At 41.7% G+C, this 17,552-nt stretch overlaps 1 protein-coding gene across 4 annotated transcripts in view; it reads left to right on the top strand.

Annotated features, from left to right (window-relative positions):
- Nucleotides 1-12,344, top strand: part of VMA21 (vacuolar ATPase assembly factor VMA21) — a 29,826-nt gene extending 17,482 nt beyond the window's left edge. For 2 of the 4 annotated variants that reach the window (XM_079764711.1, XM_079764714.1), the window contains exons 2-4: nucleotides 3,378-3,679; nucleotides 7,806-7,915; nucleotides 8,484-12,344. In XM_079764711.1, coding sequence (XP_079620837.1) covers nucleotides 3,570-3,679; nucleotides 7,806-7,915; nucleotides 8,484-8,626 — 363 coding nt within the window. In that variant the 5' untranslated portion in view covers nucleotides 3,378-3,569 and the 3' untranslated portion in view covers nucleotides 8,627-12,344. Of the gene's footprint in view, nucleotides 1-3,144; nucleotides 3,237-3,377; nucleotides 3,680-3,715; nucleotides 3,927-7,805; nucleotides 7,916-8,483 lie in introns of those variants that run through there. The other 2 variants (XM_079764712.1, XM_079764713.1) reach the window with 2 other exon arrangements.
- The last annotated feature ends 5,208 nt before the right edge of the window (nucleotides 12,345-17,552 follow it).

Raw genomic sequence — 17,552 nt, 5'->3', positions numbered from 1 at the left:
CTTTCCTTAGCCTCAGTCTTTCTATCTGTGAAATGGTGATGGTAAATAAATTGCAGGGATTGTGAATAGTCTCTGTAAAAAGAAAAACCTGACACAGGTTTTGGAGGTAATGGTGGTGGCCTGAGGCAATGAAGATGAGATAATGGATTCAAGGAAAAATTCTCTCCTTAAGTAAAACTTGCATTTCATTGCCCAGGGGGTCCTAACAAAAGAAGTTTTTACTAAAATACCCCCCAGCCAAAACTCCTTGGTTATTTTTTTTTTCTAGAAGTGGAACTAAGTTTTTATTTTTTCACCAGGGGGCATATTTTATCCATATTTATTTTTAGAAGAAAAAAAAACACATCATGCCTCTTTATAAAGAAGCCAGAGTTTCTGTCTTTCTCATTTTTTTAAGCGTGAGTTTTGTTGATTGTACAGTGAAGCTTATTTCTATTTTCCTCATGGCTTAGCTTTTAATATGCCAGGTTGTGCATGCATCAGTTTCAGAAAGTACCAGTTGGTGTTTTAAGTATGGCCGTTTTGATCCTATCCCACTGCCAGCCACCCAATTGGAGACTGCTGGGGGCTGGGGGGGGGGGGAGGGTCATGGTTTTGGGAGTCCGTAAAGAAAATTGGGGGTGTTGCCAAACTGACTTTGGGTGTACACTTTCCATATCACTGGGTTATGGAACTGAGGTTTAAAACATTATGGTGAAGAAAACACTAGACTGAGAGTTAGGAACTCTAAATTTTCTAATCCCTTTGCTGATCCAGTGAATTTGGGAAAGTCACTTCCCATCCTTTGATTTTCGTTTTCTCAACTAAAATGAAAAGGCCAAAATAAATAACTAAATAACTAAAAAAATAAATTAAATGAAATTAAATGAAAAGGCCAGACTGAGGCTCTTTCCATCTGAGAGGCATTTTCTGATTCTCAAAGGAATAAGGGAGGCCCAACTTACAGTTGCCTGACATGCCATTTTATTCCCATGGCAACGGCTCTGTTTGGGCTTCACTGGCTTTTAGTTATTTAGCAGCTGCTGCAGGTAGGAGGTTTCAGGACTTTGGTGAGGGGCCCAAGTGCTGGCTAATTTATTTCTTTCTCTTACAGCTTTTTAGTTTATCATAAAAGTTTGATCTCCACCTCAGTGAGCTCATAGTAAGTGTGGGTAGAGTGTAGAAGTCCGGAAGAAAAAAAAAGGTATGAGAGTTTTAGTTTATTTAAATAAAACGATTAATATATAAATGAGATTAGCCAGGCATTTTGTCCCACATCAAATCTCATTTATGACTGGTTCTTGTCTAAGTTATCACGAAACTTGTCACACAGGCTGCTAATGTGCAAGTGTAAAAGTGCTGACCAGGGAGGCAGGAGATGAGCTAGGCCCCATCAGGTAAATGTATGACTTCTGACAAATCCCTTCTCTTTCCAGGACACAGTTTCCTAAATTGTGTCCCACCACCAATTCCTATGTTGGACTCCTAACCCCCAGTACTTCAGAATGTGATCTTATTTAGATTTAAGGTCGTTTTAGTTATAACTATTAAAATGAGGGCATGATGGAGTAGGGTAGGCTCCCAATCCAATATAAAATATAAAATGAAGAAATTTGGACACAGATACAGACACAGGGAGAATGCCCTGGGATGATAAATGCAGAGATCAGGGGGGATGCATCTACAAATCAGGGTTCACCAAACATTGCCAATAAACCACTAGAAGTTAGGTGAAAGGCACTGAATAGATTCTCCCTCACTATCTTCAGAAGGGACGAACTCTGCCAACCCCTTGATTTCAGACTTCTAGCCTCCAGAATTGTGTGACAATACATTTCTGTTGTTTAAGCCACTCATTTTACGGTATTTTTTTAAGGCAGACCTAGCAAGCTCATACAACTACATCAGTGGTTTCCAATCTTTTCTCTACAAATAACCCTTTTGCTCTTTGCCCCCTTGTGGACCCAATTCATTAATTTAACAAATATACATCAGGCCCTTATTCTAAGCATTGGAGATACACAAAGTCACAAAGCAAAGACCCCTACTCTTGTGTTCATTCTATGTTTTAAAATATTTAATCAGCCAAGTATACAATAGTTTATTTTGGTTTAGTAAAAATATGTGTATTTTCTCATGCAGTAACCAGTATTACCTTATCAACGTGATGTAATTAGTGCCAGACATCAAAGAAAGGTGATGTTTTAAGTAGCTGTTGATTCCTTATAGCAAATAAATACATACAATAAATACATTCATTGGTGGGTGCTTTTTTTAATATTGAAAATTATTCTCAGAACTCCCATTACTACATCTATGGATCCCTTGGGGTTCAAGGAACTCATTACTGGGTGATTAGCTAGAGCAGGGGCCAGCAAACTTTTCCTGTCAAGAGCCAGATAGTGAACATTTTAGGCTTTGTGGACGGTAAGAATCTCTGTTATAACTACTCAACGCTGTCGCTGTTGTAGTATGAAAGCAGCCATAGACAATACAAATGAATGAGCATGCTAAGTGTCAATAAAATTTTATTTATGGACAGTGAAATTTGAATTTCATCTAATTTTGACATGTGGCAATATATTATTTTTCTTTTCATTAAAAAAATAATTTAAAATGGAATAAGCATTCTTAATTCATGGGCTGCAGAAAAACAGGTGGTAAGCAGGCTGGCTGTACATATTTGGCCAACCGGCCAGAGATTTGCAAACCCCAGAGCTAGAGTCTCTCTAATTCTGCCCTAGTTCTGGTATTAGCTGATTCTTATGCCCCTAAGGGTCTGCATGAGGCCCAGAGAGGGATTATTAAATTTGAACTCAAAGACTGGCTTTCTGCTGCACAGTACACAGTCCTTAACAAAGCTTTAAGCTGCTGGTTTAGTCATTATTTCAAATGTGGTGTTTGTGTCCATGTGGTGCAGAAAATAGATATGTGGTCAGTGGCCCTTTCCAGGAGTTGACCATGTAAGGGCTGTCCTCTTATTAGCAGCCAGTGACAGCCTAAGTTTGTCAAGCCTGACCCTAGGCTTACTCACCCTTTTCGTTTATACATTCTCGGGTTTCGAGGCCCGCCCGCCCGGGAGGCCCATCTGTCCCTTACTATTTGAGTCCCTGTTGTCTCATTGGCGGCTTTCGAAGCAGCTGCAAAATAGGTTTTTAACTTTAAGTGGACTTTGGGGTCATCAGCGTGGAGTCTGGAACAGTTACTCTCAGCAAGGGCTCTTTCAGCTCTGACATTCTATAGCTTTACGGGCTCCGGTGAGTGTTAACTAACTCCTCCCAGTTTCCCAAGGCTGGACTTTCACTGTGGGTAATAATTAATGAGGCATTTGCTCAAGGGCTGGGGAATAATGTGCACTGCTTTTTTTTTTTTTTTTTTTTTTTTTTTTTCTGTTGTAGTCATCGGAATCTGCTTGGTTGCCTAGCACCACACTGGTCTGCCTGGACGTCCCTCCTCTCGGCTCAGCTGCTCCTGTCGCCTCGCAACCGCAACCGCAGCTTTGCGACAGGGGCTGGGACCGGGACCCGGACGGGAGGTGTTCGCTGACGCTCAGGGGGCTGCGGCAAGAGCGCCGCGAGCCCCGCAGAACCATGCTGCGAGGCAAGTCCAGGCTCAACGTGGAGTGGCTAGGCTACTCGCCCGGGCTGCTCCTCGACCACCAACCGCCCCCACCGGGGCGCACGCCGAGGAACCCAGTCCGGTAAGTCACGTGAACGCCGGCGCCCGCCGAAACTCGCGTCACCACAGTGCGCCGCGCATGCGCACAGCGTCCCGCCACCCAGCGCTTGCCGGCACTTCCGTCGCGGCCTACCTCTACCGCTCGCGGTTTAAACCAATTGAGAGTGGCTGCTGAGTCCAGTCCGCTTGCGAGGACCTGCTGCGGGTGGCAACGCCATGGAGCGCATTGATAAAGCGGCGCTGAACGCGCTGCAGCTGCCCGACGTCAGGTAGTCGAGAGCGGGGCTCGGGCTGGGCAGGGGGCCCCTGACCGCGAGCCGGGCCGGCCCGGGCCCGGAGCTGGGCAGAGCCGAACGGGCCGGCCTGTGGTGGGTGTGAGGTCTGGACCCTCGGGGCCCGGCTGTAGGGTGGGGGAGCGGGGAAGGAGGTTGGGGCCGGCAGCATTTGCACGCCTGGCCCGGGCCCTTCGCTCGGGAACAAGGGACCCGGGGTTATGGGACGATATAGGCCGGCGGCGTACAGCTCTTCTGTCTTAGCATTTCCTCTCACTGTCGTCTATATTGCGTTCTTGCTGTCTGCAATCTCTTTCCCCACTACAGGGTGCCCCCTGAGGACAGGAGCCCGGCCTTCTTCATCTCCGTGTCCCCTACAGGGCCTGCACCATCGGGGCTTAATAAGTGCTGCATAAATGAATGAAAGGGAGTAAGGGCTGTCCCTGGTGTGAGACTGCTTCTGGTGGGGAGTCAATAGGATGGGGGATGGTAGCTGAGCAGAAGGAGTTTAAGGGAGCAGGTGGTTCTGGCCAACTAGCCCAGCCAACAGTACCTCTGTACCTCGGTAGGTTATAGGTTGGGAAGGGATTTAGCTACCATTCAGTGCTGACCTACAGTGTGCCAAGCTCAGCATAGGTGCTTTATTACAAACATTATCAGAATGAAGAAAGTACTTAGTTTCCCTGGTTTTAAGGAAGATGAAGTTGACTCAGGGTAAGTGACTTGCCAAATATCACAGTTAGGCCACACGATAAGTGTTGAAGCTGGCATTCGACCTAGCTCACTGTGACATTAAATTTTGTTATTTTTGGAGCTTGTGCTCTTCCCCCCCCCCCTCACAATGTCAATATAGTGTTGTGTAGGTGTTTTTTTTAATTATTATTACTTTTATTAGTAAGGATAGCAACAGGTATTTTCATTAAGTACACTTAAAATACACTCTATCTCTCCTAGACTGGTTTTCGTGTTTCCTAATGGAAATTGTAGTGAAATCTACTAGGAGTAGAAGTCTTGCTTGCCACAAAAGGGGACGTTGTAAGCTCTGTTATCTGCTTAGTGTTTGCTGCAGAAGTTTATATGAATGGGGTAAACTCTTAAGTGGTTTTAAAAGTGGGGCACAATAAGGTTCACCTGCATTATTTCTTTTGTGTGAGACCAATTTTAATTCTGGACTTCCACATTGTTCCTTTCTAACAAGTCAGTAACACCCAGTCAAAGACACATAGGAGAAATCAGTTGAATGCCATCAGTTGCTTTGTTTTAGAATAAATCACTGGTTGTACCCAAGCTGCCTTGTGCTAGCTAGCAGAACTGCCAGCTGCAGTGGGCTGTGGCTGGAAGCCAAGGAGAAAATGTCCTCTAAGCACTAGAGGAAGTTTGCTAGTTTTCAAAATTTTGTATGCCTAACTTTATACTTAGTCCCATATTTGTGAGGTCACAACCCAGAATAAGAGTCAAATTTTTGGAGTTTAAGGTAAAGAGAAAGGAGTTGAAGATAAACTATAAATTTTTAAGATATGTTATATGTGGAGTGTGTGGGGCTAGAAATTAACATGCAGAAAATAAAAGATTATGTTGGGTGGTAGAATTAGAAGTGATTTTGTTAGCTTTAAAACATTTTTATGGCATTATATCTTCTTTTCAATAATAACCTTTTCTCAAAACCAGGTCAGATAATAGATATTCAAGGGAAGTAATCTAAAGAACAAGAGAACCAGTTAATTGGCCCTTTCTCTAGATTCTTAAGCTTTATTTCTTTATCAGGTTAAATAATCTGAACTTTACATCCCTAAAACCCATACTTTAACGCTCCATAGACACACCCTGAAAGTCAAGTTTTTTTTGAGGCTCCACAAAAAGAGGCCAAATGCTGACTGTGTTTTTATAGAACTACTGCAGACACTCATATTCGTCAAGAAGATTACACAAATAAATTCCTCTAAAAATTTACTACTAGGAAACAGTTTAAGGAAGCTCATGCATTTTAGATGAGAATTGTATAGTGATCACCAAAGTGTTAAATGCTAAATTAAATGTTTAAAGATGATCTATTGAAGTATGGAAAGAAAATATTAGAACTTCTACATAAATCTTAATATCTTTTTAGTACCCATTTTGCATATGTTTTATATTTTAAAGACTGTATTAATAATGTGTCTATAAACTATTTAAAACATCAAAATGCCTGTATGGGGTATGCGCTCATAACTTTTATTTAATGATGGATTGCACAGTCAAAAAGTTTGTAATAAACTTGTGATGTTCCCTTCCTTTTGGGGCTGTCAGAAACCTTCCTGCTAATTCTATATACAGTTATAAGAACTCCTTTGCCTGGGTTTTCTAGAGATACAGAGAGATGTGCAGGACTATATAGGAAGCAAACTGTCATATGAAGTATGAACAAAGTGTGATTGGATCCCAGAGAGCAATGACTCTTTTCAGGGTGTAATCAGGAAAGGTGCCTGGAGGGGAGAATATTTTGGGGGGACTTTGAATGCTGAGCTCTTTCCTAAAGGTAACACATAAAAATGAGCCTCTAGCTGAGGATAACCAGAAAGAGAATTAAATTTAGGTGTTGACTATGAGCATAAAGTTAGAAGTGTGCTAAGTAGTCTGAGGATTATTCGATTTAAGGAGAAAAAAGGACCTTAATTAAACTAATGATTAAAGCTATAGGGTTGAACTTTGCTAATTAATCAGGTGGTGTGTATGTGTTCAGGGTTGCTGGAAGCTTACTGAAGCTCAGTTTCAATAGTTTTGCTCATTTGTAATGCATAGGACAAATGCCGACATTAAAAAGTGGGTAAAACAGCATCAGGGCTTGGCAAACTTTTTCTGTAAAGGGCCAGATAGTAAATATTTTAGGGTTTTGAGGGCCTTATGGTCTACCACTCAGTTCTGCCTTTGCAGCTCCAAAGCAGTCTTAGATGATACATAAACAAATGGGTGTAGCCTTGTCCCAGTTAAGCTTTATTTACAGAAATGAGTGTTGGTCCCTCAGGCCTTATTTTGCAGACCCCTGACATACATAATGCACTGTAATTTGCCTTGTTCATTTGTCACATGAATATTTTGTGAATAATAGTCAAAATTCTTTTTAAGGTCTCCATATATTGATGTACATCATTTATGAAATCATTTTCCTATTATTGGACATTTTTATGTTATCCAGTTTATGCTCTATTAATCTTTATATTGTTAATGTTTTAAGTAGCAGTTTATTGGACTTATTTTTCTTTACATATATAATTTTAAAACTTGGTTACATTCTTCAGAGTAGTTTTATTGTATTCTGGAACAAAACTTTTTCCATTAGAATATTGGTTTTAAAATAGTCTGTGGACAAATAGAATTCAGTGATGAGAAACTGTTTTGACATTCAAACTTAATGCATCCATGTTATGTGAAGACCATCTAAACTGTACTATAGCTATTTAATTACAAAGAAATTTTGAGTGAATTTCCTCAGTTGCATCCAGATTGTTCTAGACTGCTTTTTCTTTGGAGATTCTCATTCCTTGTTTGTACTAGCCATTAGTTGTTTTCTGTGTATGTTCTCCCTTGCTACCTCCAAAATTCTGTAATTACAGTGTACATTTGCATAGCACTTTGGAGATTACAAACTACTTTCACACTTTGATACTTCCTCTTACACTGGATATGAATGACTGTCTCTTGGAGATGGGCCTGCAGCTGGGTCTCTAAGATCTTTCAGTTTTGAGTCCCTGACTGCTCCCCTTCCTCTGGCCACTGCTTTCAAGGCAGGAACAGGGTTTCCAGAGTCTTCTCTGTGAGTATTTATAGTGTTTATAGACACAAGAAGGGTTGGAAGTGGCTGTGCAGGTTCTGATTTTCTCTTTGTTTACTTTATTCCAGAAATGAGAGTTCATTAGCATCTACCCTGAAGACTCTGCTGTTCTTCACAGCTTTAATGATCACTGTACCTATTGGGTTATATTTCACCACTAAATCTTACGTTTTTGAAGGTAATTATATTTTTATAGACATATTACTATAATTAATGTTCTGTGCTTTATGACTGGGTATTCTTAAGTTTGCTTCTTTCGTCTGTTTTGCTTTTCAAATATAATGTTGCTCTGAATGAGTCCTACTTCATGAAATGAATATTTTCATCACTCATAGTTATTTCAGCTTGACATCATAATCATTTATGGTTTTCTATGAAATAGCTTGTAGATTCTTTCTTTTAATATCCCTTTGAGAGCAAAAGTTGGCTGACATGGGAGGAGGAATTTGGGGGGAATGTACCTTTGGTGGCAGACATTGGAAGGAAGAGGAAATAAAGTCCCCTTTTTTGTATCAGAGTCCTTAGATGAAGTGATAATTACAGTTCTCATTCAAAATAATTTTTCGTGTATAAGAAGGTATTTAAATCTTTAAATGAATACTTGTTTTATCACCACCCAAAGTGTTACTTTTTAATTCCCTGATTAATTAAATATAGCTAATAAAAATTAGTATGCTTTGTTGTTGTTGTTTTTTTTGTACTGTGATAAATTTTGGAATAAAATGAAAACTTTTATCTCTTGATAGGTGCCTTTGGGATGTCCAATAGGGACAGCTATTTTTATGCTGCTATTGTTGCCGTGGTTGCTGTCCACGTGGTGCTGGCCCTCTTTGTCTATGTGGCCTGGAATGAAGGTTCACGACAGTGGCGTGAAGGCAAGCAGGATTAAAGTGAACATCACCTTTTGATAGCGTTAGATTGTTTTAAAAATGGCAAATGCATCCAGGATACTGATTATTTCAATTATGGTGAAAGAACATGTTAAAATCCATCCTTAAGGAGTCACATTTGACTAGTGTAAATTTTGATCTTTCTGATACAGTGCTTTGCATCATCTATTTTAACTATAAGCCTCTCATTTGCAAATGAAAATTTGAAAAAATTAAATTGGTGGCAAATAATTATGTTTAATTACACATTATTCTGGGAATATTTTACAACAAAAACATTCTATAGCATTTTTTCTTGTAGATGGTTTTGCATGTTACTTTTCTGGATCTATTAATAAGGTACACAGTGAAGCAAATCTAAACTTTATTTTTGTTGAAATACTTTCCCTAACTATCATGAAAGTACCAAGTCATTGGATTTTGGTTTGTAAATTCCTATAGAAAACTGCTTAAATTGTTAATGCTGGAATTATTCTGAATGTCACTGAGAAATTTCAAAAAAAGTATAATCCCTAGTCAATAGGAACCTTTCGTTACATTATTTCATGGGGAAACTCGGCTGAATACCACCCATTTTACACGAACTGGTTTATTGAAGGATCTCGATAGCAAAGCAGAGCTAGCTGTCTCCTTGCAGGCCAGCCTGTGCTTTCACACCAACTCTTTAATAAGCTGTTTTGCTCTTGTTCAACAATGAAGTTATGCTTTAATTACCACGTTTGTGTAAATTGCCTTTAAATTTGTTTTTCCTACTGTTTTTTTATACTGTATATGATAGGAATTTACATTTAAATGTTTATTTTTGCATACTTAGGGAATGTGAACAATTCTGAAAATAGATTGTTTTTATCACCCAGGAGGTATTCTTGGGATTTCTAATCTAGTCTTTTCAATCAGAGTCAATATATCCCAGATATATATAATTAGATAATTCTTGAGGCCCTTTCTGATCGAAAAAGACGTGTGTTTTTATTTTAGTATCTTTAGTGTGTGGTTCTTTCTAGCCACTTGGTACTACTTGTATGCAATCTGAAAACAAACCCAGAAAATGCATATAAAAACAGGAAGAAAATTTAAGTACCCTGTAATTTTGCCATCTGGAGATAACCACTACTTTGGTTTACATCTTGTATGCATTTCTTAATGCTAGTTCGATACTCACTAGAAGTTTAGATTAAGTTCAAATTCCGCCAACTTTTCCTGACAGCTGTTTGCATTTTTTTCATGAGTGATTAGTGGCCATTTTCTAAAAAACAAATAAAACAAAAAAACTACATTGTATCTTTATTCTTTCAGGTAGGTGTCTCAAGTAGGTATGTCATTGTTCAAATTTCCTGTTATTGTTAATTTCTAATACAATGCCTCTTGCTGTGTTTGTCATTACCAATTTGTTCACCCCTATTTTTAATGCAGAATTGTATTCTTGCCTAGAATTAAATACTGTCTGTAGTTTAATGTCTTCTATAAGCAGTTATTCTAAATGTAAAGTGCTTTCTTAAAAAAAAGACTACAGTTTTAGTATAAAATTGTACAAATTTAATATAAAATTGTAGAATGCCCCTGTTTGAGTCTGGGGTATTATGTGGTAGATTTCTAGATGGTCCCCACTTTTAGATGCCATGTTGCACTTAGAATTGTTGTCCACTTAATTTCTTTTTCTATAATGCCAATGTTTTTTCTTGTACTTTTGGGATATTATGCTGTTTGTAAAATATTAATGTCCCATGTTGGATTATTTTGTTTCATACATTTGCTGAGTAGATAATTATATGGGTATTTTTCTGCAAGTATTTAAACCAGGGATTCAAGCAGTTGTAATTTCCTCTTGGAAAAAGTACCAAGTGTTTGAAATTTAGACTTTGATGCTAGTGTTAATATTTAGGATTATTACAGTATAGACTTGTTTTCAAACCAGTTAATTTTTTCCTGGGGTTTCAACTGTTATCTTGTTAGTGTGCTGCTGTTGAAATAACATGGTATTTGACATATAGATTTATTTTTCACTGGTTTTCTGTTGCACAGTGTACATACTTCAGGATGTATAAAAAGAAAAGCTACAATTGAGCCCTTATAAATGTTTTAAGATAGGAATATGTTCACTATTGTTTGAAAACTAATTATAAGAATAACCTCAATTAGGAAGTGTAACTTGAATGTCAGTACAAGCTACTGATTTAACCCCATTTACTGTAACACATTACCTTTCTCACCTCACCTCCATTTTGCCTCCCCCCTCCCCAGAATATAATCTTGTTTCCTCATTATGCTGAAAACTGAAAAGTCTGCTGTAGAATGCATCTGATGTCATTAGCTCTTCAAGTGGATATCATTTTACATGTAGCAGCAAAGTTCAGTTTTGAGTTGTTACTGAGGAAATTTAAACCTTTCATTAAAAAAAACCACACCTGTGTTTCCTGGGAATCCAACTGAAATGCATTGTAATAATTGGACTGTTTTAACCATAAAAATCTCATCAGCTTTGCCAATAGAGACAACTGATTGACTTGTTTGGTGTTTATTTCCCATTTTTACATAAATGTATGTATATATCTAGAGTACCCAAGGAGACCAGTAAAAACAAATAAAGAAGGAGTACCCAAGGAAAAATGGAAGCTGAAGGTACATGAAACATCTTGTTTCAACCATATCTAGTGTGTATTTCTTATCTCCAGACCAGTTCATGATTATTGCTTCATGCTCCAATGAAGTAGAGTGACTCTAGTGAAGTTGTAGAGTGTTGTTAGGCCCCTTTTATAAATGATTCAGCTATGGTGCCGACTTTGTCGCTTGTCTTAGGTCAGCAGTGGATTTCTCTGCCATCAAGCACTCTGCATCCTCCACCGAAGAAGTACAACTTTATTCAGACTCAACTCATATTTAAGATAAATTTTGCAAGAGCTGGACTAAAATAGCATATTAATAACTTGACAATATTTTTCTTTTTCTTTTCTTTTTTTTTTTTGCAGGGGGAAAGGGTCACCTGAGAAAATAACTTATTTTCAGGGACTTGGGGAACCTAATGATAAATATTACTTGTAACCTATGAATAGCTTAAACCCTTATATATTTATTAAAATAGTCTGGAATTCCTAAAATTACCATCATTCCTGGCCACACTTTTCTTGCCAGTTTTATTGCTATGTGTACTTAAAAGTACTATCTGCGTTCCTTTTAAGATGTTCTACAAGTCATATTTGTCAGTTACACAGACTAGTCTTCCTTTTTCTCAGGTTCAGTGAAATCTCACTGAACAATAATAGCAATAGCTAACAACATCTGCACAGCACCTTACAGTTTGCAAAGAACGTTCACATATTCTTGTTTGAGTTTTGCATAGTGAACCTTTTACCCGATGTCTCTTGACATCAATGCTTAAAAGTGTTAGAATCTTTAAATCATTAGAGTCATTGAAGATGCTGTAGTCTTGAATAGTGCCCTGACCAGGGGCAGGCTTTAGATGCGCTAACGTTGAAAACTGTGCAATTATCAAAATGCAGGGCTTGAGTTCTTTAGCCACTTGAATGAGATTTGCTTTTGTTATGTGATGCTTTTTTACATGGTTTCTGGATGGATTTTGTATTCATTATGTTCTAGCCTGTAATTTGTATAAATTTGCCATTTGTTGTTATTAAGAAGGTGTTTGTAATGCCACTTGGATGTGTCCTGATTCAATTAACAGTAATTTTATTAAACTCATTGTTTTCTTAACATTTGTTTGCCTCTCTGTTTATACCATACTAGAGGCCCAGTGCACAAAATTCGTGCACTGGTAGGGTCCCTAGCGGCTGCTGGCTGGGTACTCCCTTCCCCCATGCCCCCTGGTTGAACTCCTGGACAAACTCCCGGTTGAGGGGACAATTTGCATACTACACTTTTATTATATAGGCTAGAATATGAACAGAGCTGTCAAGGGCATGCTTTTATGTGGTAAATGTAGACCAGAGCGCTCAAACTGGTGGGGGTCTCTGAGGGGTACTTAGGAAGGGCCGGTAGACCCCATTTGCAATGGGCCCATCAGAATGTGCATAGCAATGGAGAAAAGAAAGCAGCTTGCCCTGTGGCTTTTTGAAAAATTTGTTTAGGGGTGAGTGGGCTTCAAATACCTCTTAACACTCCCTGTATCTGTCTACTTCTTGCCATCTTCACTGCTACCATCTGGGTCTAGATGAGCTTCACTCCTCACCTGGTGCCTCCGACTGCTCTTTGCTGCTCTTCTTGCTCCTGTAGTCATTTCACCACAAAGCAGCTTGAAGATGCCTTTACAAATAGTAGGTCATAATTAACAAAATAGAAACACTCATACAGAACAGTTTGACAGCTGACAGAGGGAAGAGAACTGCGGGGCTGGGTGAAAAAGGTGAAGGGATTAAGCAAAAAACTTAGACATAGTGGTATGATGATTACCTGAGGAACAAGAGGTTGGGGGAGGTAGAAGAGGGTAAAGAGGGGATAAATAGTGATGGAAGGAGATGACGGGTGGTGAACACAATAAAATATACAGATAATGTATTATAGAATTGTACACCTGAAACATTATTAACCAATGTCACTCCAATAAATTCTCTAAAAAATTACATCAGGAATGCCATACCTCTGCTCAAAATCCTCCAAATAGCTGCCAGTCTTACTCAAGAGTAAGATCCAGACTTCATACACAGCCTGCAAGTGAGGCCAATTAAACTTCATTTCATTCGCTCCCCATTGCTCAATATTCACCAGCCTGCTGGATCTTTCTGTTGCCCAAACCTCCCATCTTCACTCCTACTTCACAGCTTTGCTTTGGCTGTTCCCTCTGCCCGGTGCCTTTCCCCCCAGATCTTTCCAGGAATGGCTTTTTCTCACTCTTTTGATCACAAGTCTTATGTTACCTCCCCAGAGGGGGCTCCCCTGACCACATAATCGAAAGTTGCAAGTCCCTAATTTCTCTCACAACATGTAACATTTGATGAAATTACCATGTTTATTTGTTTATCTACCTCCCTCCACTGAAATGTAAGTTCAGGAGGGTAGGCACTGTCTTTTTTTTTAAAATATATTTTATTGATTTTTTTACAGAGAGGAAGAGAGAGGGATAGAGAGCTAGAAACATCGATGAGAGAGAAACATCGATCAGCTGCCTCTTGCACACCCCCTACTGGGGATGTGCCCGCAACCAAGGTACATGCCCTTGACCGGAATCGAACCCGGGACCCTTGAGTCCGCAGGCCGACGCTCTATCCACTGAGCCAAACCGGTTTCGGCGGCACTGTCTTATTCACCACAGAATCCCCAGTGCAAGTAACAGAAAAATGCAGTTCAAACTGGCTTATACAAGGAAAAAGGCCAGAGATGGGACTAGTCCACTGGCACAGTTTAATTAGGGTTCCCACTCCATTTTTCTATGATCCTCTCTGCATGTCCTTCTCAATGTGTTGACAAAGTCCTCAGGCTTCCCTCCCCCTCATGATGACAAAATGGCTGCAGCCATTCCAGGGCTTCAATCAGTATACCACAGACAGTTACCAACTCTGAGTAAACCTCCTGAAATTTACTTTGAATTAATTCAGGTTACATGCCCACCCGTGAAACAATCACTTTGGTCAGGCAATGCCAAAGCATTGTTGGGTTTATATATGGACAAGTGCCCAGTCCCAAATTAATTACTTTGGGATTATATTGGTTAAATTAGGCCACTGGGTGCCCATCCTGAGGAAAGGGTTTGATACTGGGGAGGCTCCCAGTAATGTTCTCTTGCAGGGCTCAACAAATTTGTTAAATGAATAAGGCAATATGAAGTACCTGCATATACTGTATATGGAGATATGGATATAGCTAAGGCTACAGATATGTAGGTATATATGGACATAGATATGAATGGAGGGATGGGAGGCATGCACCTTGGGGCATGGAACGAATGTCGGTGTCAGGATAAGACAGAGCCAGGGGCAGGGCCATCCTCCAGCAGACCTTACAGCTGTGTGAGGGCTTGGCCCCTAGTAAGCGGGCAAGATACCAGCACAGTCCCTCTGTACCAGATTTTTGTCAGGAAAAAGACTGAAACAGTTGGAGAGTCATCAAATTCTCCCATCTGTACCTGTGGCTCTCTGTTCCCAGGACTCTGCATTCTTTTCTGAAGCCCCAAACACCTTCTTTCTCAATCACTCCCTACCCCCACCCCTTACCAGGCATCTGGGATTCTTTGGAAACACTGGGATACGTGGGAGGCGTGCTCTAGGCCTGCAAACAGCAAAGTAGCAGGGTAGCTGCTTGTGCTCTTTGTGGATGTGGTGCCCAGGGTTTTCCTGTTTATTGTGGTCTCACAGAATGTAGCAACTGCAGTTGTTCAGCTAGGATTCCACTTAAAACATGTTCTGAAGACAATAATGTAGTGGCAAGAGGCAGACTGAAGTTGGGTCCAGGAACACTTGCCCTTGCTCTGCTGTGTGACTGTGTAATTATCAGCAACACCATCAGGTCTGGCCTGTTATTATGCAGAAAACCAGAAAGAATTAAGAGTAGAAACAGAATCTGATTTTCTCAGCTATGTGTAAACTACAGAAATATGTACTATATTTAAACAAGAATGAATGTTACATGGCCAGATTTTGTTGCTTTAAAACATTCACAGTAGAAAATGAGAATCTTTCGGGGGCTTTGAAAAATGAAGTCTGTTCACATTTTTATATTCCACCAGGGGCCCAGTGCATGAATTCGTGTACCTTGAAAGGAACTGTGGGCTGTGAGGCTGTGGTGGGCACAGGGGTGGGTCTCCGCCCATCCTCTGTGCCCCTGCCTGGCCCCTCCCACTGCGGCCCTTGGTCCCCTGTCTGCTGGCAACCCTGCTCCCGCTGCCACTCCCTGACAGCGCCAGCAGCAGGTGCGAGTGGGGCCAGCACCAGCAGCGAGTGCGAGCGCTGGGCGGGACCATGGCACGTGGGAGCAAAGGATTTTCGGTAACCACCAGAGGCTCGCCCTGATGACAGTGACAGGCGCCCCCGCTCACCAGCTCCACCATCCCACTGCGGCCAACGCCTGCCATGTTCCGCACGCGCCCCCTTGTGGTCATCACACGTCATAGCGACTGGTTGTTCGGTTGTTCAGTTGTTCCACTGTTCGGTCTATTTGCATATTAGCCTTTTATTATATAGAATTTCTTTCCTGAAAATTGGATATAGGACAGACTGACTGCATTACACCTTCTTCCCCCTAGTATTTCTTCTGCATCTAGTTAGAGACACAGTCCTCATCCTGTGCTCTGGGCTCACGCTTCCGTCCCAACACACCTTGAACCAACTAGAAGTAAGATTAAAAGTTGAGTGGGAAAGGAATAGAAAAATCAGTAAAATGAAACAAGCAGAAGTTAAACCAGTTCTTCCAGCTGAATTGAAAAAAAAGGATCTGGTGGGGATTGCCAGCTGTGATAGGCAGACTTTGCAGACACCTCCAAGAATCCCACTGACTGGTATACAGTACAAGCCTTTATATTCCCCTCCCCTTGAATATGGATGGAACCTGTGAATATGATGGGAGAGTTACTCCCTTGGTTTTGTTACGTTAGTGTGCTTGAGCTGCCATAACAAAGTACTACAAGACTGGGTACCTGAAACAACAGGAAATTTATTTTTCACGTTTCTAGAGTCTGAAGTCTAAGATCCAGGTGTTGTCAGGGTTGGTTTCTTCTGAGGCCTCTCCCCTTGACTTGTAGATGGCTGTTTTCTCACTGTGTTCTCACATGGATGTCCCTCCATGTGTATCTGTATGTCTTAACCTCCTCTTCTTATAAGCACACCAGTCATACTGAACTAGACCCCATCTTAATGATCTCAGTTGATCATTTCTATATAGACCCTTTATCCAGAATACAGCACATTCTGAGGTACTGGGGATTAGGACTTTAACATGAATTTTGTGGGGACACATTTCAGCCCATGACAGTTTTGCTATACTAGAGGCCCGGTGCACGGATTTGTGCACCAGTGGGGTCCCTCAGCCTGGCCTGCGGGGATTGGGCTGAAACCGGCTTTCCAGCATCCCCTGAGGGGTCCCGGATTATGAGAGGTCAGTTCTCAGATATGCACCCCGGAATTGGTCTCCCTCCTCTCTGGTTCCTGGTGCGTCACCTGAGAACCGCAACTACCAAGTCACTGCAGCTCGGCCACTACTGCATTGAGTGTCTGCCCCTGGTGGTCAGTGTGCATCATTGCTACCAGTCAAAGCGTCTGCCCCCTGGTGGTCATTACGTGTCATAGCTACAGTCCAGTCAGCCGGTTGGCCGGTCGGTGGGTCACTTAGGCTTTTATATACTGTATATACTAGAGGCCTGGTGCATGAAATTCATGCATGGGGGGGTCCTCTCAGCCCAGCCTGGACCCTCTCCAATCTGGGACCCCTGGGATCTGGCCGAAACCGACAATCAGACATCCCTCTCACAATCTGGGACTGCTGACTCCTAACTGCCCCCACTGCCAGCCTGATCACCCCTAACCGCCTCTGCCTGCCAGCCTGGTTGCTCCCAACTTTCCCCCCTGCTGGCCTGGTCACCGCCAACTGCCCCCCCTGCCAGCCTGGTCACCCCCAAATGCCCCCCCCCCCCGCTGGCCTAGTCATCCACAACTGCTCCCCCTCCAGCCTGGTTGCCCACAACTGCCCCCCCACCAGCCTGGTCCCCCAACTTCCCCCCTGCCAGCCTGGTCACCCCCAAATGCCCCCCCTGCTGGCCTGGTCATCCACAACTGCTCCACCTCCAGCCTGGTCGCCCACAACTGCCCCCCCACCAGCCTGGTCCCCCCAACTTCCACCCCTCTGGCCTGGTCACCCCCAACTGCTCCCCCTGCTGGCCTGGTTGCCCCTCACTGCCCCCCTCTGCTGGCTTAGTCGCCCCTGACTGCCCCACCCTGCCAGCCTGGTCGCTCCTCACTGCCCCCCCCTGCCAGCCTGGTCACCCCT

The sequence above is a fragment of the Cnephaeus nilssonii genome (genome assembly GCF_951640355.1).
Source record: "Cnephaeus nilssonii genome assembly, chromosome: X".
Classification (NCBI taxonomy): Eukaryota; Metazoa; Chordata; class Mammalia; order Chiroptera; family Vespertilionidae; genus Cnephaeus; species Cnephaeus nilssonii.
This window is presented reverse-complemented; position numbering and strand designations above follow the sequence as displayed.